Source organism: Trematomus bernacchii, unplaced genomic scaffold (assembly GCF_902827165.1).
Source record: "Trematomus bernacchii unplaced genomic scaffold, fTreBer1.1, whole genome shotgun sequence".
Taxonomy (NCBI): domain Eukaryota; kingdom Metazoa; phylum Chordata; class Actinopteri; order Perciformes; family Nototheniidae; genus Trematomus; species Trematomus bernacchii.
Window position 1 is genome coordinate 16240553 of NW_022988050.1, and position 26619 is coordinate 16267171.

A 26619-nucleotide genomic window follows, 5' to 3' on the forward strand; every position below is an offset into this window, starting at 1 on the left:
AAACTTTGGGATTTGAGCTTTGCAGACCATTTACATGCACACAAAAAACATACAACACACTAAAGGGAAGGGAAAACCCCCCAAAAGCACAATAGGGCCCCTTTAACAATTGTGTTGATTTATAAACGAATGGTTTCCGCACTCAACTCAGAGCCTTGCATCTCATAAAGGGGTGAGGGACAGTTGACCCCACCCAGCCTTGCAATGACATTCACACACTGCAATAGATAGAGAGGACCCCAGACCCTAGCTTAGTGTGAGCTCAGTGTCCCCCCCAACAAGATCAAAGGCTGACACTGAAAAGGTTACAGTGAGTTTGTTCACAGAGAGTCAGAAATATAGATTATTACTTTTATAAGGTGCATTTTTTAATGAACTCATAGATACTTTATGACAAGTACTTCTGTATGGCACATTTATGTACAGTTAACATTCCCATCACATACTGTAGTCTCTGTTTCACAACACATTTACATGAGCAGTTCACTTCTCGTGATGCATGGCCTCTTATGTCAGAGGAATACAAAACCTCACAGCATGAAAAGGTTCAAAGTATTGTTAAATATCCATTGTAATGCCTTTTTTTTATACACGATAAATCCTCTTCATTTCACACCCTGATTCACATATCCTTCACATTGTCACTCTGGTGGAAAGAGCACTTACATTGGTGGAAATCAGGTTCCTTTTGGTGAGGAAATATAATCCCCAGCGATATGTAAAAGAAATGTACATGCATGAAAGACAAGCAAAAGATACAGTTTCCTCAGAGAAAATGTCCATCCCATTGATTTTGATTATTCGGATGGCACAGTCTGTATTGTTCTGGTTTCGGCTTCACCAGTGGCCCCCTGTTGGCCAGTTAGCTCAGAGCGGGGTTGGGGGGAGGAAGAAGGGAGATCAGAGAGGGGGGGGGGGGGGGGGGGGGGGGGGGGGGGGAGATACAGACCAAAGCTTCTTCCTTGCATTGATTGGCTCAGGGAGAGTTTATTGCTGTAAACTGGAGGTTAGGAGGCGGGGGAGAGGGGGTGAGGATGAGGTGGTGGGGGGTTGGTTGAGGGGCAGCGAGGACAGTCCTATCGCATCGTCAGGCTCAGTGTCTGTCTGTCTGTCTGTCCTCACACTGTCGAAATCAATTTGCCCTCTGTGGAACTGTGGACAGAGAGAGGAACAGACTTCCAGGTGGGCTGGCTCAGGAAAAACAGCAGCAAACACAACCAGGACAAGGAGAGGCGGAGCTACATCCACCCTCCAACATGAGAAATGAACCCCATACTATAAGGTCACTTATTCCATAAATGAACCATGAATAAGAAGCAGGGTGAGCTAACAGGGATTGGGTGGGTGTGCAGTTAGCAGGTGGAAGCGCTACTGAAGCTGCATGGTGCATGGGTGGAGCATTAGAAGGAGCTGGGAGGTCAAAGCTTGGGTGTTTTGTTAACAAAAAGAAAACTTAATCCAACTTAAGCTTTTGACAGAAACCAAACTAACCAATAACACAAATGGTCTTCTACCAATATGCAGTATAAACACTATATTATTTGATTACTTATCGTATCCTATCAAACGAGGGCAAACAGAAGAGAATGCAAACATAAAAGAACACAAAGGTAAAACAAACACAAAACAAATGTGGTGTCCCTCAACTCCTCTTCTGCTTTTCAACATACTGAATATATGGCCAATATGGAAGATCCCAGAGCCATTACCAAAAACACATTCTTGATGATTGTCTGCTTGAACTTACTGAACATGAATTAAACTTGATTTTTATATCATTACAACATTAAAACGTATTAACAACAAGTGGTTCTTACCTTGTAGGGAAGCGGGGCTCGTACTCTTCAGCTCCTTGCTGTAAAGACAGACAGATGATTTATTTAAGACATATTTTATTATAAACCAACATTAAAAATAATGTTCTAACAGTTTAAAGAAAACTGATAAGTGCAATGACCACAGCAGCCTGCAGGTGGCAGCAAAGCAACACGGTGGATACAACAGAGTCTCACAGTGACCTTATAAGGCTTTTCCTACAGAAGCTGGGAAATCACTGCTACTACTACTTTTGTGTAGTCAGTTATGTCCGTTAATCAATATTTAAAAGACCATTTTTAGTACTTATTCATCAGTGATGTGAAATCAATCCTAAATGCGTATTCAAATATACTCAATTAAATGATTTTGGAAGTTGTAACCACCTACAAAAACTTAGGCCTACAAATGATCAACTCAAAGCATTGCAGACACTTCCAGGTGCACATAAATCTAAATAAAAACGTGTTGAATGTCAGCAGACATGTTCCCATCCCTACAGGCAGTGAGGCGGAAGAGGCAGTTTAAGTTGTTACATGACTGCTGAGCAATTAAGCTGCGCCCACATGTGATGTTCCAGGTGAGGCGTAGGAAGGACAGGTTCAGTGTTGCATAAGTCCACTTCTGGTTTTGCCTTTTTTATAAAATGAACCCTCCTTCCTTTATTGCCACGGCAACCTTCTCTCTTCCTCCTCTTCTGTTATCAACTGTCTGTCAGAAGTTCTTCCCTCAGCGGGGCAGCAGAGTGAACTGCTCCAATCTGAGCTGTGCCACATCTCAACCTCCCGTAAACAGGGACATGTGAAGTGAACGAGAACGGATATCTGTGTCTACGTAAGCTAATGTAGCGGGGCGTCTTCTGCTAGCTTTGGCAGAAAAATACTCAGAGTACTTGTAAAGGAAGAGACAGCCTGTCAAAGCAAAGCTATTCCTGTATATCTCAGGTCAGCAGCACACAGGGAAAAGCTACTTCTAAACTTTCTGAGACAGACAAGTGCTGATCTCTGCCAGGATTCGTGCGATGGCTTAGCTTGTGTGTCATCTGTGGGTGTGTGTGGGTGTGTGTCAGAGTGTGTGTTTGTGTGCTTGTTTTGCGGACCCCCCACCTGTGGGAAGCCTGGCACGGCCACACTGTAGGGGCGTTGCTGTCTGCCGTGCAGCGCAGCAGCGCTCTGTGCCGCCATGTGGGAGTGGACGCCGTAATCAGGGACCGCCATGTCTTCTCTCTCCAGGAGGTTCCCCGTGCTGCTGCTCTTCCCGTGGAGGCTGGAAACACAGGAGTGGAAAACATCAGGACATAAACATGTTTTCCCCTGAATGAATGCTTCTTGGTCCAATCAGGGACCAACGTGTGGGTGTTTACCTGCAGGGGAGACATCAGTGGGTGGTTGCTTTTGACAGTACCTATTATTATTGGTTGTTTAATTCTCAATTGTTCACAAGAAGGTTTTACAAATGACAAGCTCTCAGGTCAATCAGTATCATTATAATTGTAAAATAAAATAAAAAAAAGTCAATAATGAAGTTTCATGAAAATAAGATGTCAATAGGTAAATACAATTTTATAAAAAATGACACAAAAGCATATAAATATGTCTACAAAACTGATTGTGGGTAATGATCAGTGAGGTAATGACTTATTCTCTTTGTACAAGAGTCAAATCTCCAAAACATACTTGTGTACTCGGAGCTGCCTCATGGAGTTGCTGTCCCCGTCAGAGATCACGCAGGTGTAGGAGAAGGGAAACCAGCCACGCCTGAAGGGGTGAGGAGGCACCAGATATTAGCAAAATAATATACAACTTTTTAGAATCAAATCCAACTTTGATGTATCAAATATGGTGGAAAAATGTGTTAAATCCGTGGAATTCACAGAATATTCCTTACGGCAGGTCTAGTATATTTATACTTTATATAAAGTAGGGGGTAAAGGTAAATATCCACCTTGTCCTACATTATATATTTTTTTTAATTAACTTTTTTTTTCAAAGTGTATTTTACATTAACACGTCAATGGGATACATGTTGTATTTTTTTTTCATTACACTGTCATTCAGGTTTGTTGATTTGTTCAAACTTCAAAGAGACAAATGGGTTTTATTATTTTGGGCTAAATAAATACATACCATTTTTTATTTATGAAACAGCAATGGCATGATTTTCCACCAGATTTTCCACCAAATTCAACTAGAATCTGTGGAGTTATGAGTTATTTTGGCTATGCCTCACTGTACAGTCTGCAGCTCAGAGTCACTCACATCCGGGTCTTCTCGTTCTCCCCGTAGTGCCACCCGTCCCGGGCCTCGGGGACCAGCAGGGTGATCACGTCACCCTCGAAGAAGCTGAGCAGGGTGCTGTTGTCCCCGGCTGTGTGGGAGAAGATGGCCTGGACCCGGGTCCTGCCGTTCTTCTCCAGCCCCGCTGCCATGGAGCTGGACCGGGGCAGGGTGCGGGTCTCCGCTGGATAACAGGGGGGGGGGGGGGGAGAGAGCTTTGAGTCTCCCTTTCTCTAATAAACAGTGTATAACATGATGTGTAGCCACAGTAGCTGCATATACTCCAGTTTCTGAATCTCTTTTTTTCAAATGTCCTCCTTGTCCTATATCTATTTTTACTTCTAACATCCCTTTCTCCTTTTTAATATCACATCTCCTTGGAATCCTGCTTACTTTGGACTATTTTTATTAAAACTCCACAGGTTAGGAGACACCCAGGTAGATGTATTCCAATAGCTCTTTTAATGGCTTTTATCTTTTAGATGCGATAACTCTCTCAATAAATACCACCTACTGTAATATAGAATATTTGCTTTGATAAAAAAAAGCCTAGGCTTAAGTTTTGGCTTATTACCCTAACCCTTTTTACATTAATTATTTTTGAAAAATTGTCAATTAATTAATAAAATATATTTAGAAATATATAAAAAAAGGAAAAAAATAAGCAAAATAAAATATATGTATATTATATGCGCAAAAAGTCACAAACAAATGTTAATATAAATACCAGTGCTCAATAATCAGTTTATATTTGTTACCATCCTTAAGGATATCTTTTTTATTTTGGTATTACACGTTTTAACTGACCTTTTCAAAAGGATTCCTGAAATGAACTTTTTTTTTAGGGTTGTATATATTTTTGTTTTGCTTTCTTTTTTTCTGATTATATATTCTATATATGCTCATTACTCTTAGCTTGTACTTTCTTTTTTATGGAACAACCTCTAGATACGTATTTTTGTATAACATTTTTTGCTTTATAGATCAATTGTGCACATCTCTAGAGAGATTAGAGACTTATGGAAGTATAGTCAAAGTCAAAGTATAAAAACATTTATGACACGCAGTATGCCTATGTAAAGTTAACTATAAAACTGCTTTCATTAACTGTTCCTGGTGTTCTTCATCCTTCCAAATCCCTTGCCAAATAAACAATACGTGTCCTTACTCAGGGTGGTCTTGCTCTTGGCGGGGGCGACCTTGCGCACAGGCAGGGTGTTGGAGTACACCTCCCCCCCGTGCCGCTGGGTCTGGGGGGAGGCCTTCCCCTGGGCTACCTTGCCCTCCATCCACTGCTGGTAGTCCTCCCCTCCGTGAGCCCCCGCTGTGCCGTTCACCACCGGCATCCCCCCGTCCACACCTCCCATCAGCCTCTGCAGAGATGGGGACATTAGCATACAGGCAATTAGAAAACTCATCTCTCTTTACCTAAAGCTGTTACATAACACCCAACAGCTCATTAATAATAATGAACAAGATGGAGAGTGGATCGAGGTCAGGAAATGCTGGTTAATGAAAATACTATAAATGAATGTATGGTGCTTTAAAGATTAACATATGGAATGACTACTGGGAGACGGCAAAGACTTTCAAAGTGTGTTTAATCTGGGAACATAAAACACCACTGAATTTGTACCGGGGTTTTTTTAATTAAAAGCTCGAGCCAAACTGAGGCGTCTTTCATCAAATCTTGAAGTTAGCTTCTTTTTCTTCAGGAGCCAGGCCTGCCGGAGGGGCAGGGTGAGAGAGAGCCCGGAAAGTGAGGAAGTTATTTTCTGTGCAACGAGCTAATTAGCATGGTTCGCCAACAAGTTAGTTTGCATTCACAAGAGTTGCCTGAGGATGCTCTGAGGGCTCCCATGATGCAACAGTCACATCCGGGGCCAACAGTCCTCGACACACTCCAGGTACTTATTAAGAATCCTATTAGACAGCACTCAGCTGTGTTTGGGTGCTTCTAACTTCATGAGAGTCGATTAGAATTTTTAACCATGGAGGACATTTTGGATTCACTTGCTCTCACTTTTTCAAGGGCTGTTCGAAGGTTAAGACTTCATTCAAGGGGCCCAATTATGCTTTTTGGGGTTTTCCCTTTCCTGATGTGTTGTATAGGTTCCATCCAGAGGGAGATTTTCTCCCACACACTCCCCCCTGCCTGAAAAGCTTCCATTGGACTCCTTTGTTTACTTCCTTAACATAATGACATCACTATGTAGAACTCGCAATTGTATAAGCTAGTGCGCCAACACATGGCTAAGGGGCGGGACATCTCTAAGTGTTTGACCAATCACAACAGAGCCGGCCAGCTAACCAATCAGAGCAGACTGGGCTCTGGTTTCAGACAGAGGGTGAAAAGAGGTGCTGCAGCACAGGCAGTATGAGAACAATAAAGAGCTTTTTGAACATTAAAGCATGGAGACATGTCACAGTAGCAGCCAGATAAATGTTATGATATTGTTTCGACTATTAAACACCTGAACTTGAAACAACATCATAACATTTATCTGGCTGCTACTTAGAAATTATTTATCTAATATATCATTCCAATCACTTGCACTATTTCGACTATTTTTCCTTTTGTATTTACTAATTACTTGCACTATTTTCTTGTGTTTATCAGTTTAATTGTGTTGCACTGTTGGAGGAGCCTGTGACCTAAGATTTTCATCATCATAACTACACTGTAGCTATGCACGTAAGACCAATACAAGCCTTGAAACCATGAAACCATGAAACCAGTAGAGGCACAAAATATAAATATGAACCTCAAAATGAGCCGAATAGGGCCCCTTTAAGTTGAAGTTGAAGGGCTTTAGTTCTGAGGCAGGTTTTACCTTAAGTTAGGGCTAGGGAATGCATTATATGGGATATGAGCCTCACAATGGCTAGCAAACGTATTGACTATTCAGTATTTAGAAAAGTGACAGGCACCTTTTTGAGAATATATCTATCGTTTTAGTAACTTTTCAAGCAGAAATAAATAAACCATTTCAGAATGTTTGCTTTTCCAGCCTCTGAGGCTGTTATTCTGTCTTAAATTATTATTGTTATTCTGTACATTGTCATGTAGCGACAACAGTTTCAAGGGCTAAAAAATGTATAATGAATAAGTAGTTGCAGCCCTTTTGTGAAGCATTCTAGAAAAAATATATGATTTTATTGCATTATATGGATCCACACACCAAGGAAACAATTGCATTGGAACATTAAATTGCTACTGTTTCTATAAAAACCTACTATCTTATTAAATGTCTATAAATACTGCAGTGGGCACAGGTATGACTAAATGAATTTTTAAGGCTAGAGGAACCGACCTGCTGTCCCATGCCTCCACTGGCCCTGAGGGCGGCCAGCTCTGGGGGCACTGGCAGGGGTTTAGGCCCAGCGAGGGGCTCGGAGAGGGGCATGCCTGGATGATGTGTGATGGGAACCATGGCGCCCGCAACCCCGCTCATCTGCTGGGCCAGGAACATGGCCCGGTCCGGCAGCTTGTTGGGCTCGGCACACGCCTGCTGCCACGCTGGGATCTTCTGGGTTAAAAGCTCCTTCCCCTGAAAAAAAAGAAAGAAGAGGGGTTAGGTTTTTTGTTTTTTTAAATGAGAGAATAGTTAGGTTATGCTGCTGATATATTACATTACATGTCACTTGTTAGACGCTTTTATCCAAAGCGACTTACATACTCAATACTGTGGGCAATCCCCACAGGAGCAATTTGGGGTGAAGTGTCTCAGGGACACAACGACATGCTGACTGCAGTGGGGAATCACATATATTTCCCCATTTGGGTTGATTTCACTGGATGTCAAGTTTAAGCTACTATACTACTTTTGCACATTTTTTAAACTTTATTTTGTTTGATTTGATAGAAACAGAAGAGCTCAAATATACTCTACACATTTATTTTAAACAAATTAAAGAGCTATCTTTATTTGGTTCTCATTATACTGGTATCATTACTCATGTTTTATTTACTTATTTTAATTTAATTGTGTTTTTCTGCATCTCATTTTGTTATTGTGTCAAGTTATTAAGATTATCATTTCTAACATTTTAATGTTTACATACTTAAATACTAAAATTACTTTTCGAATATCAATCGATAAAACATTTATTTTAATTCATATGATTTGTCACATTTTCTATTCAAAGAAAACAGTTTGAAAATTGTTCATAACAATATTAAAAAAGGAAACGCATTCCCCATCCCACAATGCTAATTCCTCTTTAACAAGTGAACCAAATGAACCACTCGTCTGTTGGCCCCGTAGAAAAAGAGGATAGAAAAGATATGCAACATCAGGAGGTAGAACTGTCTTTGTAAATGTTTGATGGACTTTCCCTATGGACATCAACATAGCATCACATTATTTATATTTCAGCAGCAGTATTTGATGGATGACAATGGAGAGCTTAAAAGGGAGAAGTGGAGGAACATACAGTACACATCAGCAGAGAGATGAGATGGAGGATATGAAACCTATGTATGAATGCGTAGCGCAGTTACATAAAGATACTTCTCGTTAGCATTCATCAACATGGAATAAATGAGGAGTTCTGAACCCATGAATATTTGAAGTATAGATAATCCGCTGCTGGAACACTTTTAACTCCAGCAGGATGGAGAGGAGGATAATCACGGTGAGGGGCCAAGGTTTTCTGAGAGTGTGTGGGCGGGAGCTTCAGGTATCACAGTGTGGGTGGGATGATCAAATAAATTAACACAAATATACAGCAAACACAAACTCATACCAACACTGAGCATTATGTCACCTGGGATTCAGGTTAGAGCTGAAATGATTTCTCCGTCACAGAAAAACTCGACTAATTCCAGCTAGATTGGTGGAAAACACGAGGGATTGGATGCCACCCTTCTCTTTCTATGCAGCAAAGTCTTTCTCCTGCTACTTGTAAAAAATGATGAGTCACCACGACCTCAGTTAGCCCTTCTGAATCGCTAAGGCAGAGCGTAGGTGGGAAGCTGCCTTTACCAGTGTGATAATTAAATTGACTAGCAGACTGTGGCTCTTTTCTCCCTCGTTCTTGCCTAGCACAGGAGAACCTCTCTCTTACAGGAACTGAATGTGTGGGAGATTTGCCAACGTGTAAATGTACCCAACAAGGAAAGATAGCTTCTCGTAAAACATTTCAAAAGACATATATGGTAACTAGAGCTGTCCACAATTAAATAAAGAGTTTTATCAATTTAATTCAATTGATGTATCTATTTCTCCAAAAAGAACCATGAAAAAAGCACCTTTTTAAATCGTGTTTTAATCAGATATGTGATTCATGAAAATAAGTGATCCAGCATGAAACATGTATAATTGACTACGACGAAACGACCAATTCCGTGAGTGTAGGTGGATTAGCATTTTTTCTGTATACTGTATAAGATACTAAGCTTTAAGTATTTGCATTGCAAAAGGTTTTTACTTTCTACTATTGGAAAAATGGTAATGGGTTATTCATATTTTGTTGTCGCTTTGGGTTATAATCTACTGAACGTCTATGGTTGACATGACAACAACCTAGTATCATTCTAGCAACGTCTCTGAAAACATGCAACATGAATTAAATACCTTAACTAAAGCAAAGGGAACCACTTTATATACAGTAATCCCATGTCTATAATGCACAATAGACATACAGTATTCTGCTTGTATCTCTTTTTAATTAAAGCTGCAATGCTTTATATCATCAATCGTGACAATACAAAGTATGTAATAATGACTCATAAAGTGAAGTTATATAAAACTTCCTAATTGCTTGTGACTTCCTGACATTTTCTCCCCTAAGGATCATTCTGTATTATAATTCACAAAACAAAATGTATTTTTAATCACTGTTATAATGCAACTTATGTGATTAAAAGTTACTCTAAGTGAAGGCTGCATCTCATTATTTTTGCCATTATCAATTCATTTATCATTTAGTCTATAAATGTCCTAAATATTCCTATTTCCCGCAGAACAAGACGATGTTTTCCGAATTTTTCTTTCATTCGAAAATCAATGTAAAACCTAAAGACAGCCAGTTAAATATACTTTATATGACAAAAAAGCATCAATCTTCACATAGATCAAACTAGAACCAGAGAAAAGCTGAAACAAATAATCAATTAATAAAGTGGCTACCATTTTAAATTCCTATCCCTTATTTTTGATGTTTTATAATATATTTAAGATTTGACTGATCTTCAGAATGTTGTTTCATACTGATTAAATCTTGTGTTTATGCATCATCATGTCAGCAGTGTGTGTTCTCTTCTTCCCTCTGTCTATCAGTCACTCATTCAGACACGTTCACACCCACACAGTCAGCGAACCAAGTGTTCTTGCAGGAAGTAGGTCATCCTCTCTCCTGCTGCCCCCCCCCACTTCACCCTCCTCCTCACCCACTCACCCTCCCTCTCTCTCTGACACTTCCCTTTACCATTTCACATTTCCCCGGTGTGAAGAGGTAAGATGAGATGATTTTCTAATAAGATTTCTGGACGATATGAAACTCCTGATGAGTGAGGGGCACTGATGCATGGCCCAACTTTCTCCAGAATGTAATAGACTAATAAATGCAGAATGTAAACAGTTGATTGCTAACATCTACACATTTGATTGGAAATGTGTTTTTAATGAGTTTACGTGACATGCGTCTGTATCTGATTCTGTTTTTGCTATAACACACTTTCGCTGGCACCAATAAGGTTTAAACTTATCTAACCATCTGTCTATATTTTGTATTTCAAAGAGCCACAACTATACAAAATCCAAATGTTTAGAGTACCCGGGTGTATATAGTGTAACAGGACTGGGCTGATAAAAGAGAAAAGTGGTAGTGCAGCAATCATGACAGAGGCAGTGTTTAAATCCAAGCAAAGCTTTATTGCTTCCAAACTCAAAAATACCTTCCAAAACAGAAAGGCTAACGTAGCCGGGCCGCTAACCGACTTACCAGCTTACAAAAACGTCTTCTTACTCTGGGGGTGTTTCTCAATGTCGAGTACGCTTGCTTGGTAGCACATGTCTTCCGAGTTACTTGCTTCAGAAGCGAGTCAAGAATACTTCCTGGCATTCGGAAAACAAAGAGTGGAACAGGCTAGCAAGTGTGCAGGTGTGCGTCATATGAGAGGCCCCGCCTTACATCTTCCGCCACAGATTTGGGGAAATTGGTCCGTGCGCAAAGCATTGTGGGGATTTTAAGACTGCGGAGTCTACACATGTGCAGCCTCGATATTTCTCGCTACAAAGTACGCCGGGCTCGGTAGAATTCCAAGTATGCTGGACATTGGAACAGTCCTTCGGCGGCACTCGATGACGTAGTATGCTTGAAATAGTGGCTCTGGAGCAGCCTTCCTCGACATTGAGAAACGCCCTGGGAGCCTCCTGCTCCCTCCAGGTGCCACACACAACTCAACAGCTCTGTGTGCTTTGTCTCCCTTGAGGGAGTGATTAGCACCAGGTGTGAGGGTCTCCACACCTGCTCCCAATACTGCTAATTGGGAGAGGGTGGAGCCACCTGTTGGGAATGTAGGTGCCTCCCACCACCCTGCCTCTCAGCCCCTTACAATAGCATGGCAAAAACATGCACCCAGATGTCTGTAGTCCGCAATGCTGTTTACATCCGGGTATCCATTAGCTTCTGTTTTGAATGTATACGTTTTTATGGATTTATTTTATTTTATGATAACTTTATTCCCTTGTGGAGTCAAATTGAAATTCACTTATAATGGATCAACAAAGGAACATCTCATCTTCTGTGATTGGCTGAACATAAAGTCACAAAAGAGGCTCAACTAAATATTTTACCTAAAAGGAAGGTTAAAAATATGCTAGATGACTAAATTCAAATCCGGATAATATGACTTTTGAATAGCTATATATACATTTCCTTCAACAGAATATATCCTAAATATGCAGTCATAAACATATAATCCAAGCATCTAAAGCACTACTGTAGACATATTTTTATGGGGAAATCAACAAATCTATGACTTCAGCACTATAACAGCTATAAATGTGATTTGTGCCATGACATCACCAGCAGATGAACAGGAAGAGCTGTGTTCTTTCTCACCTTGCCGTGGTAGACGCTGCTGTTCTTGGCGACGGCACACTGCCGGTCCACCAGGAAGCAGTACCTCCTCCTCTCCTCAGACAGAGCGTGCTTGTAGCCCTCTGCGATGCAGTTGTCCAGCTCGCTCTGCTTATTGCTGATGGCCTCCACATACTAGAAACAGCAGGGGAGGGAAATGGTATTACAAATGGATGGTATGTCTTTATTAGGACATTATCTCACTAATTATGGGGGTTAAATCTGTGAGGTCTGAGAGAAGGACTAAGCCAAGATTACTTCAATTGAAATTTGAATTTGTTGTGTGCTGTAAAGCTCTGAAAAATGACATTAAAAACAACCAACAGGAACATCTCAACCTATAAATACTGTTACTCTGGATAGTGTAGAGACCTTTGAAAACCACTAAATAAATTCCATTGTGTGAATTGGATGAATCATCCCTCCAACAATTGAAGCTCTGAATGCCTCTTGCAGATGATGGACAGCATCTTCTATGGTTTTTTTATGAATGGACTATGCCATTTTAAACTAAATTGGGCCTCATACATCACAATCATGACATATAAAAACGCAGCGAAATTGCGCTTCCATGTACTGCTTTGAAAGTCAAATTGCTGTTCATATTGAAAATGTCACAGCCAATCAGCCTTGAAAAGAGTGAATCAGAACAAAAGAATACTGTCTAATCATAGAGGCGTCGGTTATGTGATGTCGGTGGCTGGTGTTCTGTATTTCCTGTCAAATTGCTGAATTATAGAGCGTTTTACAGGAAAAATTGCTGAATTATAGAGCTTTTCCCTTTCTTATTCAAACTCCCTCACCCTTATGGCTTTTAAACTCCTTCACCCTCCACTCCTTCAACAACTCATCCCACTGAGTCCTCTTGTGTTGAGGTGCGGGGGACATCTCTTTTAAACAAGTGGAACCACTCATCAACATCTAGCATCGCCTTGACAGGAAGTAGCATGTGGTGAACCCCACTTTGTCCTCGGGGTTAGTTATGTAACTGTAAACATTTGACTCCCATAATGTTGAATAATGTGAACCAGCCTCCTCAGAGTGGCAGACAGCGCTGCAGTATGAGGTGCTAATGACTGCGGCTGAGAAAGTAAGCATCCTACGCACTGTCGAAGTCAGGGGGCAAAAAAACAAACTGCTGGTGAGAGATAGGATTTTAAATGAGGGACTTAAATGACCTAATGCCGAGCTATCATCGAGCATAAGAAGATGTTCAGTTCATTCAGTTTTCTTTGCAGTCATTATTAGATATCTCTGCCTCGACAACATACCTATTTAAAAGTGCCACCTGTAATGTTCTAACTATGGAAATCACCAATGTCTTCACAAAAAACAGATATGAAGATGAAACCCTAGCAAAGGTCTATTCGTCATCTAAACTGAAGTTTTGCTGCTGTGCTAAAACGATTTTAATTAAAAACCAATATTTGACAGGATTACCCAAAACATATGAATAATTGTTTTTGTTGTCTTTGATTTAAAGACCTGTCATAGGCTCCATTCCTGGCTTTTGAATCATGGATCTTTACTTATTTTTAATTCAGATCAGAGATTGTGTTTTTATCTTTAAATATCATTGACTACTTTTTTTTTCCAATCTTTTTTTTTCGTTTCATTTGTGAGGAACACATTTTGCCTCAATCTGGCCCGTGGCTGTTCAAAGGGAATCTGCTATGCAAGAACTTTACAGCTAGAATCATATGCCATACTGGGGGGGATGTACAAAGTTGATAAGACCAAACCACTCCACTTACACTGCAGTAAGTGGGCCAATTCAAATGTGAACATGGTGCTGTACATGCTAAGAGATTTCATTAAAAGATTATCTACAGATATAGATGTGGGGACATACAAATATCCCTGGATCAAAGGGTTTATAGTGTCGTATAGTCTAACACAGATAGACTTATACCCTCAGTTCTCTGTAGTGTCTGTGATGAAGATATTTGTTGCGTTCACACCAAAAAGAGTACTTAGTGCCGGGAACTTTTACCCCCATTTTTAGTGCCTGCTAGAGAGGTGGTACCAAAAAAGTACCAAAAAAGTACCAATTTCTATTGGCTGGGCGAATTGCAAACCACGCCCCGTAAAACTCTGAAAAGTTTTGTGAAGCCGCCATTGTATTTGTGGCATTAGCATTATTAGCATTAGCCCCGCGCACCAACAGAGAGAGAATAACTTATGGCAACACAAAAAAAAACATGGGAGCGGTGGAGTGATGAGGAGGTGTCGGCGTTCTGGCGATTTACTCTGAAGGCTTCAGTAGAAGCTGCTGGGAGTCCCAGCAGCTTCTACTGAAGCCAGTCCCCAACTCCGGGGACTTCCGGCCGGGGACTTCCGGCGGCAGTATACGCTGTGAAGTTGTTTGCGGCCTGCCAGTAAACCCAAAGCAGAAGAAGAAGAAGTGACATCGGTGGCAGAGTTCCCGTTAGCCGATAATTACCGGACTATGACCGGTAAAATATGCTGAAGACCGGCAAATCTAAATCTCTCCGGTCAAAATGTCCAGTCAAAATAATTTTCCCTTAGCGCAATACCGCATCAGTTGCGCCATTTATGTGACAGACAAAAGAGTATGTGACAGACAAAAGAGTATGTGACAGACAAGAATAGTCAATTCTAATGTCTAACACTTAATGTGGAGAAAGAGATGTCCTGTATGGGTTGATTGTGCGTTGATCTGTTGGTAATGCCTCGGGGTTCCGGTGGGCATGTAAACAAATGCATAATGCTGCGCTATACTTTGCGTCCTCACCCGGTTGCATAGCGACGCTTATTGTTTAGGTGTCTTGATAAGCAGGTAGTCATATCATTAGCTAGAACTAGCTGGATCTGATCGATATGGACATAAACGCGAGTAAAGTCTAATCTGACGGGAGAGAGAGATCGGCTGCTGCTGACGAGTCGACACGCAGCTCTGCATGATCCCCTGCAGCGGCGAGCAGAGCAAAACACACTTCAGGTTAGAACATCACACGTAGCTATTTTAATTACCTCTCAAACTACCTAAACTAGTTATAGATACGTTTAGTTTTACTGTCGAGTCACTCATTACTGGATCCGCGAGCTGCATGATACTGACGGGCTGTCAGGAGAAGGAGAGAGCGCTCCGTTTATTATTCCCGCGTTTTTGTAAGTTACTGTACACTTTTGAATAATGTAGTTAATCTACTATAATTAGTTTGTTTAATATCGAATCATATCAATTTGTTTTAAAGCTCAATAAATAACAAAGAAGACCTTTGACCGGCACTTTTCTCATTTTGTCCGGAAGATTTCAACTTTAACGGACATTTTGACCGGCAAAAGAATATTCTAACGGGAACTCTGGTCGGCGGCTCATTTGCAAATCTTCCCTCAGGGAACTTATTTGGGTGTGAATGTGATTGGTACTTAGTGCCCTGGGGCAGTGGCATAACTATCGACGGTGCAGCCGGTGCAACGCACCGGGGCCCAAAGCCGGCCAGGGGCCCATGCAAAAAAAAATATATATATATATATTTTTTTAATATTTTTTTTTGGGGCCCAGTCTTCAAAGTAACCAAGCAACCTAAATTAATTTGTAATTTGTCTGTGATACCTTGCGTGACGAGTGAACCGTTTAATCAACCTGTACTGTACTGTAGCTAGCAGCAGCAAGTTCGGTAGCATTATAAAAAATGTAATAGCTTGCATTTATAATGTACAGCAAACCAAAGCACAAGAGCGGCGCTCAAAAGAGAAAGGACAAGAGACAACAAGGAGATGTAACAGCTAAACTGACGAAATTAGACAGGTTTTTTTGTCATACATCGTCCTCGAAATCGAGCGCTAACGTTAGCAATGTTGACGTGCAGCGGCAGCCGGAGCCGGAGGCTAACGATAGCTCACCTGCCTCACCACCATCATTGCCATCTCGCTCCACAAGTGAAGCTGTATCCGTGGCTGTGGCTGTGCAACCTTCTTCTCCAGCCAGCCAGGAGGAGAGGCTGGATTTGGCTGTGCCCGGCGGTGGTCCAACAGTTCCCCAAAGGGCCCCAACCGATAGGGGACTCTATGGCGCTATTGAGACCCCCGACGCCAAGATCAAAAGCTATATAGCAACCGGTCCATGTAGGCCTACCGGCCCATTCCCCAGAGACAAACATCAAGGAAACAGGTGTAATCCTCTTCTTAGTTCGCTGTGCCATTGTCAGGCTGTGGTGGTCTGAGGCCAGGGCAGGCTGTTGTTGATAGCCTATACATGTGGCGCTTCTGAGTGGTTGTGTATGTCCGTGCGTGTGTGAGCGCATCAGCGTGCGCTTATGTTTGGGGCGATGGGGGGGCCCAAAACAATATTTGCACCGGGGCCAATCACAACCTTGTTACGCCACTGCCCTGGGGTACCAAGTGCCGGGGCACTAAGTGCCGGCACTAAGTACGGCTAAGTACTTGGTGTGAAAGCGGCTATTAACTCTTAATAATTATTATTATTATTAACTATTTAATAATCCTGTAGAGCCAACTTGTTTATGAAAATAACACTTTTAGAAGTAATTAATAGAATATAATGACATAGTAGATATTTTCATTTGTGGGATTTCATCCAAATAAACAGAGGGTTCATCGTGGGTCGATTGTTTAACCAAATGACTGATAACGATTTGATCTGTTGAGATGTTTTAACATATGACACACTAAAAACAAAAAAGCTAGATAAATAATCTAGCCAAAACTCAACTATTTTTACTCAATATAGTGTATCAATTATATTTGTAGGTATCTAAGGGAAAACTTAGAAAAGGGCCTTCTTTACCTTCCTTTTTTATACTCGAGTGGCAATTCAATGTTTTTGGTTTTGACCCGTGATTAATCCCATTACAGTTTCCCTGGGCTCTTGTAGTATATCATATCTGTCCGTGGTATTTCTGGTGGCCAAAGTACTGTGACTTGGGGAGAGGGAAACAGTGTGCACTTAACAGAAATCACCAAAGAGAAGGAGGAACCAGATATGTTGTTAATCCTGTAGTCCATGTTCTGAGTTCCTCATGATTATACAGCCTTCCTAGCATGGCCTGTCAGCTCTGACAAGACAAGACAAAATGCTGCCATAACATGCTGTCAATGCTATAATCGGGTCTACAAAATATTGAACATTGTTAATAATGCCCACTGCAAGCTTCCACAGTCCAATGTGGCATCATCGAAAAAACAAGAACATTTTCAATATTCAATCATATGAAACATATACTGTAGAAGCAGCAGAAACAATTATCATTTCTTGAAATACCAGTAGCTTCGTAATCATTTGAATTATTCAGTTTGGGAGTTTTTACATAATCCTGGTGGCCTCTTTCATAGATGTCCTGTATTAAAGTCTAATTCTAAAACCTGCATTATTGCAGTTGAGTTTTGCCAAGGCACATCAACTTAAATCTGTGCTTACCGAAAATCATATAATACACAGGACGTTGAAAGTTTTAGTGCTTTAACAGAATTCAGGGAAGCACCACTACTTTGATATACATTGAAGCGCATTGACCCACTGAGGCTCAGTTCCTTTTCAATAATTGAAGTCGTTTTAATACACCAGCTGTATTCGGTGTACACATGTGATATGGAGCTCTAATTAGGATTCCAACAGGCCCTTCCTGCCACAGCCAGTCAGCTCCTCGCCTGCAGCTCCCTCTGAACACAAAATATAAATCTGGCCAAAAGCTGCTCCTGCTTTCTGCTGACAGTGAGCACAATCAGCATTTAAGATGTGTGCTGGGAGGGGGGTGGGGGGGGGCTTTGGTGTCCAGCGTTATTGACTGATTTCATATTAAGGAAGGTATAAACCCTTGGTGCAGTGTGAAACGTGTGAAACATGTCAGAAAGTGTGGTTTAAACTTGGACTGCAGTTGCTCAGTAATTAGAATAACAACATTAAACATGCTTGTCATGAGATGTTTCTACTGTAAGCAACCTCACCAGAGTGATATCAAACACTGATGGAATGCAAATTATGTAATGCATACTTGGCAGAGCTAAAAGAATACCTGGATTGCTTTAATGAGTTTTGACTTTATTTTACTCCCCTCAACTCAACCGGACAAACCTCTCTGTGTCTAATGGATATGAAGGAAACTGCCAAAAAACACACAGAAAATGGGCTTCTAATGGCCTGATGCCAGTCATCATTTACATAAAGTTAGCATCTTCTTGAGTCGTGTCAGCTGCAGTCGGATACTGTATCTCTACGGAGAAAAGTTTAACGTTGACCCTTTAGCTTGATTTTTATGGATACTGTTTTGCATGAGGCAGAGTTAGAAATAATAGCTGTGCATTTACTTTTAGACAAAGTCTTGCCCATTTGTTGTTGATAAATGCATTATGGAATGACGAAATACAATGCGAATGTGCCTGAAGAGACTTTATATCAATTTAGATTTCTCTTTTTGTAAAGGGTTAAGGAATAGATTGATACCTGGTGCCTGTTTCATAACAAGTAAGTTCCCATACTAATAAACTGCATCCTCAAATACAAAACACAAAAACCACAAAACACACTTGGTTAGTTTGAGTGAAAGATTATGGTTTTGGTTCAACAGTTTTTAAGCTAAAATAAGTCAACTTTGACATTTTGTTTCACACAGGACACACACAGCTGTCTCTTGGATGATAGTCCTGTGTTTCAACCTCCCAATGCAGCCTCACATGGACTAGAATTAGAATGTAATGGAAAAGGCCGTTTGTTTGACTGGGAACGTGATATTATTGACACGCTGCCTGGTGATATTGGTTAGAAATGTGACAATAATTCCAATTGACTTTGTTGGTTTCCTGATATTCACTCTAGTTCCAAAAAAAGGTTCCATATTTGTGTTATGGAATTAATCATCCAATTGTATTCTTCTCTTTCAACCGTCATCTAATAGCATGCTAGCATCTCCTGTGATATTACAATTATTAAAAAACAAAAGCATTAAAAAACAGGTGGGAATTTCTTTCACGTGTCATTCACATGTTTCACACAAGGAAGAAATTCCACCATTTTCCATCACAGATTTCTGCACATGATGAGATGATAACAGTGTGTTTGATTGGTGTTACTACTCTGCACTTGCATGTTGCAAAATGATTTAAATATTGTCAGTTGTAATGTGACTTTTCATAGAACTAATACCTGCAGAGGAAGTTGAAGCTATGTTGAGCTAACCCTGAACCATATCTCACTTTCTGCTAATGAAACGAGACAAGAGAAAGCTTACCAAAAGCATAAACGCAACAAGAAGGAGACGGGCAGTGGGAGAGAGCAGACCTCTGAAAAGGATGTTTTGATATGTGAAAAATAGGATTGATTTATTTACCATTATCATCATCTAAAGTCTAGCTATGGCCCCTTTCTACCAACCATGCCTCAGTCATAAATGTACCAGGAGATTTATCAGACTGTAGGCAGCAGCTCAGAGCTTTATGATCCCTGAGGGACACCGTTGTAAACGTGTGAATGTGCTTCGCCTATAGTTTTAATAATACCATCAGTCCTCAGCAGGAGGAGTGAATGGTGATGACTTTAATCTGTGGTCGATATCTTTTTACACCAAAAGGCATCAGTGATCTGAATCACTTAAAGGGGACCTAACATGCAAAATGCACTTGTGTACGTCTTTTATACATGAATATGTGTCCCCGGTGTTCCAGGGAACTCACCAAGTGTCAGAAAACACAACCCTCTTTATTTTTCTCCATACCCAAATCTCTAAAAAAGGGGCTGCAACGGATCTGATACAGACTGATCCAGATTTGAACACTTCTATGACGTCACAGAAGTGGCGCTACGGCTATTGGGCCAACTCTCCACCTATCAGGGGAATGTGGGGTTGGGCCACGGCCGGCCATTGCCACTCGAAAGCGCTGGAGACGCTGTACTACATATGCCAGGCCTGTAAGTGGCGCTGTAGTCTGCCACAAAAGCAGCGAAGAAGACTTCCCGCCCATAGTTACCATGGTTACCCTTCTGTTTATTCTCCGCTGTGGCTTTTTTTCTCCCTCCCCGAGGCAAGCGTTTGCTCCCGCTGCTTTAATTCAATGCAATCCCTCCCCGTTGAGGCAAGCACTGTAATTCTCTCCGGTTAGTCCACCAGCAGATGACAAACACCCACCTCTCCGCCTCTTCCAAGGAACGAGGGGACCGTGCGGCAGAGTTTCAGTTTCTTTCGACGGTCAAGATGTCCGTTAAAGTTTAAATCTTCCGGACAAAATTAGAAAAGTGCCGGTCAAAGGTCTTCTTTGTTATTTATTGAGCTTTAAAACAAATGAATTACGACTCTATATAATAAAACATGGAGGACGGAGATCTCTTTTTCTCCCCCTCTTCTGACAGCCCAGCAGCTGATCAGAGCACATCTCCCCTCTCCTGCAGGGGGGCGTGGTCAGCAGAATCAGACCCGTAGACAGCAAACAGCACATAGAGCGAAATGAGGCATGGCTAAAATGCATGATCTGTTTGGTATTTTGAAAACAGAAACGTATAAATATACCTTATATAGGTATGGCCCTACAATATATCATTTAAATATAGCATGATAGGTGTCCTTTAACTAAAAGTTGGAGGGATGCAGTGAAGAGGAGGCTAACGGGAGAACACAGCTCATTATGAAGAAGAAGTAAGGTCCTTTAGGCTTGAACATACACATACTATCTTGCACAAGTACAAATATAAGTGTGTACGCCATATTGTATGTTCAAAAGGCAAATGTGTTCTTTTTATGTTTGGCCGTGAGTTTCCCGGTTCAGGCCACTGGTGTCTCCTGTTCCTGCCAAGACATTTCCTCTGAGAGCTAATATGACGCACAGCAAGAATCTGGCTACCTATACACACTCCGTACATACACATGCTACTGAGGAGGTCCACAACACGCTACAACACTAAACGTTGCAGAAATGCTTCACACATTTATTGTATATTTTATGAAGTCTTTTTTTTCAAATGGATCTGCACCAAAAATGGAATTCATAATCCTTCATTCTTGAAAAATATTATACTCACTTACTTACTTTAATAATATCATTGTGTGATTCTTAATTGCTAATGTGTGTCTATATTTACTGGCTTTCAGGTCTTTGCGAAGCTTCGGAAAATTCTTCATTAAGAAGATTTGTTGCAGTGTTGTTAGTTACACTCTCTGTGCACCAACAGTATGACCTTCAACTTCTGTTGAACTGAGAACATCCTGATACGTCCTCCCTAACCTCCAGAATGTTCCTTTCATTATGTATCAACAAGCTTGACCCTCCCTTTTCTCCTCTCTCTTTGTTAAAATATGCAACCCAAACTCTACTCTTCGTCTTTCACTCTGCAGACTGTATGCTCTCTGTATGACTGACTGAACGTTCTTGCAAGAAATCAAATACCTCAAAGACAGCTGAATGGTTTGATTCTTTATCCACATTTGATAAAGTAAAATCCCACCACACAGGTAACAGCCATACACAAAATAAGCTTGATGGAGGTTTACAACACACCTGACTGGGTACAAAATGTACTTTTTTTGTCCAATGGCTTGTTCAAATTCTACCAACCACTCAATATACTGCCATTGTTATTTTTGTTGGGCTAAAACAAATCTACTAGCCACTTGCATATTCTACCAGCATCTAGCTTGTTAACGATGCCCGACACATGCCTATATGAACGCAATATTATTATCTGGTCTGATATTCAAATCAGTGAGGTGTTCACTCCTGGACATTCAGTTGGTCTCAAAGAGATGAAGCATCATGGGAAAAGGCCTGGACCCTCAGCTGGGTCCGGCTCTTTCACACCTGATAATCCGTTAAGCTGCAGAGGAGCTGCTGGACTTCAGGGCTGAGTGTTGCTGTTGTTCCTCACAGCTCCATGTATCGATCTTTGTACCGACCGGAGCCGACCCTGCCACGCTCCACCAGCTATCCGTCCAAGCAACACTAACAATTACACAACGATTACGTCCCCGGCTGCTCCTGCAGAGCGGGGGGGCGACCGCCTCAGGCTCTGACGGGATGCAGAGTTACCCTGTCGCTGTGCTCAGTCCTACACAGTATACAAACCACATATTCTCCTACTGTACGCATAGTTTTTCTATTGTAGTATGTTATTATACATTGTCAGAATACCGTTTTTGGGAGTCTCACTTGATGACCTGCCTTAAAATCATCGAGCTTTGAGTCTGTCCTACAGTATTCGTTTTTTTGTTGTTTGTTTAATTAAAATACAGAAAAGAAGACTGTGTAATAACACATGATTTATTACATTTGTATAAATAACATTAAAGGTGGGGTAGGTAAGTTTGAGAAACCGGCTCGAGAGACACTTTTTGTTATATTCCATGGAATGCTCTTAACATCCCGATAGCAATGAATATCTGAAGTGCTTTGACAAAAAATCCATAAAAAAAATTCATCTGTGGAAGCCGTAGTACTGTAAAAAGCATGACCAATCATTTTAGCCGGCCCGGCTAAAATAACTGGATGGCCTACCTGCCTGTCAGCCTTCCATCTGTGCACAAACTTATCTCGTGCCCTCATTGGTCCTGTGCGCGTTCGTGTGTGTTGGAGGAGGGGCTCTATAAGGAAGTGGCAGATTTTCTCCGGTTGTGTATTTTCAAATTCTAGCGATCTCGAGCCGGTTTCTAAAACTTACCTACCCTACCTTTAAGAGATGCCTATCCAAAAACAGTTAAGCTGGAATCTGATCAGACTCAAAGGAATTTCTGTGATTCATCTTTTTGCCCCTTTCATTTAGCCTTCAAGCGATCATTTCAAGCTTTTCTTCCTAGAGTCAAAGCACATTTAATTACAAACATGTTCAGAAGTAGCCTGGTTCTGGGCCCTCCTCATGGACTTGTAGATTAAGATGCATAATGAATAGCCGCCTTATTCCTTGTTCAAACCAGGCCAGGGACCTCAGTCGCATCTCATACCTGTTCTCCTCAGCTTTACTATCAAATGGCAAAAATGCCCTAAAGTCATTCGTAAACTAAACAGGAATCCAGGTGTATTAAACTGCTGTTTACTTCTGGACCTTTATTTTTGCTGTGTTCGTCAGAGTAAAGCCCCATATTCCCTGTTCCATTGTGAATGTAATTATTCACTTTTGACACCTGGTGTGCTGACAAGGCAGAAATTAAACAACAGAAGTCCATCAGCAACAGAGTTAGCTTATCGCAGAAAGCAGAGTAATTGTCCTGTCGCTCTATACAGAAACCCGCTGACAGCCACAAGAAGTGTGTGTGACTTTTCAGTCGGCACACACTGAATGTCAGGTCAAAATCTGAAAAAAATACATTATGTTCTTGTAATTTATCAAATAAAAGCACATTATGGGAACCTTATAAGTGACAAAACATCCACATAAGCGTACAGCATGAAGTATAGCCAGAGGTGTAATGCAGTGAAGTACATTTACTCAAGTATGATTTTAGGGCACTTGTACTTTACTTGAGTATTTTTATTGTATGCTTCTTCATACAGTACATCTACTCCACTACAATTTGGAAGCCAATATTGTACTTTTTACCCCACTAAATGACATACAAAGATAGTTACTATTTACTTTACAAATGATTAGCTAATACGATACAGTATATAAGTAAACTAATAAAACAACTATGCTATACAATTATAGGTTAAGATGTCCAGCGGTAGTATATAAAGTCATTAAAAGTACCCCCACCTTGACCAGCCGTGATGAACACAATAATACAGCAATAATTAAAGATTCTAAAATGGAACAAGTACTCTTAATTTTGGTACTTGATGCCTATACTTTAAATGCATGACTTTTACTTGTAACAGAGTACTTTTACACTTTTGTATTTCTACTTGTATCTATATCCTAGTACTTCCTCCACCTCTGAGTATATCACATACAGGCTTGTAACTCCCTATCACTTTCCTTCACTCTCTCTGCCTGTCATTGGCTGAGGAGCAGCCGATTGACAGCCATCACAGCAGCTAACATCAGCATGGCCTGTAAAGGTTGCGTCCACCATGTGTCACCAGAACACCTACAGACTAGAACTGTCTCCTCACGCCTCCGCTCAATCAGCTACCTGAGCGGAGAGAAATATGTTTCACTCAACCCTCTCAAATGCCCTAGATACTGTAAACAAATATTATGTAATACTGAAAAAAGTGCAGCAACTAATGAAAGAGATTTATGCAGTCAGAAGTTGAGAAAGCACTTTGGTTATAAAATAAATAAGTAAAGCACTGTGGTTTCTCCTAGTTATGTTTGCGTTATTTGGAACTCTGTCTATTTTTGCAGCTTTATCTTGGATGCGTGTTACAATCTGGGACACGGTCGCTATGACTTTTCAAAAGAACACACCAAAAACAGCAAAAGAAAAAAGAAAAATGGAAATCCAGGCAAAGTGCTGCAGGGTATTGACGAATTCAGAAACAACCGTACACTAAGAGTATGTCAAACATGATGATTCAGGGGATTCTATACTTTTAGTAAATCCTTAACACTGCGCTTTAAGAAGAAAATGTACTAACGTCCCTTATCTGACCATTTTAGCATTTTGTCAGACCACATGATTTTTTGTGAATACTCGATCCCTTTTATTTTATTAGGTGTTTTTGTTGGCTAATTATCTGTATTTTTACCATGGTTGAGGCCAGACTAACACATCAGCTCTCCTTTATACTGCGGTACAAATGTTGCTGTATTTTCAGCTTCCAAAACCATGGTAACACTGCAGTTGGGACTGGTTCTGCTGATGAGTCCATGTGTTTGCTGCAGTTGTAACCTTTGCCACCTCCGTTTCTCTCGCTGCTTAGAGCCTGGCAGACTGGCATCCAAACTGTGTGTGCCCAGTCAGGGGTCCCATTGCATTCAGCTCAGCACGTCCTATCCTATCAGCAGTGTCACGGATTACCCGGCGCACTGAAGCTCAAATCCCTTCAGGAGGAGGGAGAGCCAGAGAGAGCTACAGCGCAGAGTCAGCGTGAGGTCACTTAAGTCTGCCGCGGTGAACATAATTCTGACTTTGCTGAAATAAAGACCCAGCGAATGATGAGAAACTAATGTTTTCTCAAGAGTGTGCCACTACTGATCTGAAGACAATTGGATAATATTTCTTTGCAGAGGCTTTTGTAACGATAAATGTTGGTCATTTATGTTGGATAAATGTTGAAATCTATACATCTTTGCTGAAAGCAGCTTCCTGCTGTTGCTTAAGGTGATGTCATTAATAGCGCAAAGGCTGGACCTAATGTGCTGTAATTGAACAATTAGCTGAAAGAGGTTAAAAGGCTCCGTGGAACCCCTTGCAATGTACAAACACTGCCAACAAGGTTATCATCTTTCAAAAGGTTCATTTGTTTCCTTTTTGGGGTTTTCTCTTTCCTGTAGTGTGTTATATAGGTTTTGGTGCATGTAAATGGTCTGCAAAGGCTAAAGTCCCTGTGTTCCCTCCAGAGGGAGTTTCTCTCCCACAGACTCCGACATTGGACTCCTTTGTTTACTTCTGTTACAAAGTGACATCACTATGTAACACTTGCGCTTCCATTGGCTAGTCCGATCACATTTTATGTGATAATCTCTAAGAGGTTGACCAATCACAACAGAGCCAACCTGCTAACCAATCAGAGCAGACTGGGCTCTGGTTTCAGACAGAGGGTGAAAAGAGGTGCTGCAGCACAGGCAGTATGAGAGAAATAAAGAGCTTTTTGAACATTAAAGCATGGAGACATGTCACAGTGGAGGCACTACATACAATTATAAACCTGAAAATGAGAACAATAGGTCCTCTTGAAATGTTCAGTTTAGTTTGTGACATTTCAGAGAGTATTTGCTAGTTTTACAAATTGGTCTTCCTGCCGGCCATAAGGATGATCCATGAGCCATAGACATCTGTTTCATCTCTCATTGATCCAAAGAAGCACCGGTTTGCACCATTCAAAACATCCCTACACACATCTGTCCGCTTCATGAATACTCATCCACCATGCAGTCACACACACTGACCTGCATCTCCTTGTCTCCATACTTGGAGGGGTGCTTGCTGCCCTGGCTCTTTCTGCGCAGTTTTTTCAGCTCCGCCTGGCACTTCTCCAAACTCTCCCCTTTGCTCTTGTGCTCCGTCTGGTACTTCTTCAGCGCGGCCTGAGGGAGGCAGCACACAGTCAGCAGGACAGTCATGTGTCAGCATCCACAGAAGATGTATAACACTGATGGACATACAATCATAGCAGGCTGGCCTGACAGGTGGTCAGCTTCTGTTTTATTGACCGGTGTGTAATGGAAGCTGGAGGATGGTACTTTGGGATTACGCTTTAGTTATAGCCCCTCCTTTGTTCTGGCTGTTTTTAGAGCATCACAGAATGAATTGGGTACAGAAATGTGGTACAGGTGACAACTTTTTTACGCTGCCCCAAGCAAAAACAAATCATTAGCTGAAGGTTTTAAAGAGGCCTTATTATGCTTTTTGGAGTTTTCTCTTTCCTGTAG

At 41.2% G+C, this 26619-nt stretch overlaps 1 protein-coding gene across 5 annotated transcripts in view; it reads right to left on the minus strand.

Moving 5' to 3' along the window:
- Positions 1 to 26619, minus strand: part of baiap2b (BAR/IMD domain containing adaptor protein 2b) — a 76831-nt gene that overhangs the window by 5735 nt on the left and 44477 nt on the right. For 4 of the 5 annotated variants that reach the window (XM_034119862.1, XM_034119861.1, XM_034119860.1 and 1 more), the window contains 9 exons: positions 26137 to 26274; positions 12162 to 12314; positions 7406 to 7642; positions 5260 to 5464; positions 4074 to 4275; positions 3492 to 3572; positions 2922 to 3081; positions 1818 to 1855; positions 945 to 1152 (listed from right to left, as the gene is read on the minus strand). In XM_034119862.1, the coding sequence (XP_033975753.1) occupies positions 1119 to 1152; positions 1818 to 1855; positions 2922 to 3081; positions 3492 to 3572; positions 4074 to 4275; positions 5260 to 5464; positions 7406 to 7642; positions 12162 to 12314; positions 26137 to 26274 (1248 nt within the window). In that variant the 3' untranslated portion in view covers positions 945 to 1118. Of the gene's footprint in view, positions 1 to 944; positions 1153 to 1817; positions 1856 to 2921; positions 3082 to 3491; positions 3573 to 4073; positions 4276 to 5259; positions 5465 to 7405; positions 7643 to 12161; positions 12315 to 26136; positions 26275 to 26619 lie in introns of those variants that run through there. The other variant, XM_034119859.1, reaches the window with a different exon arrangement.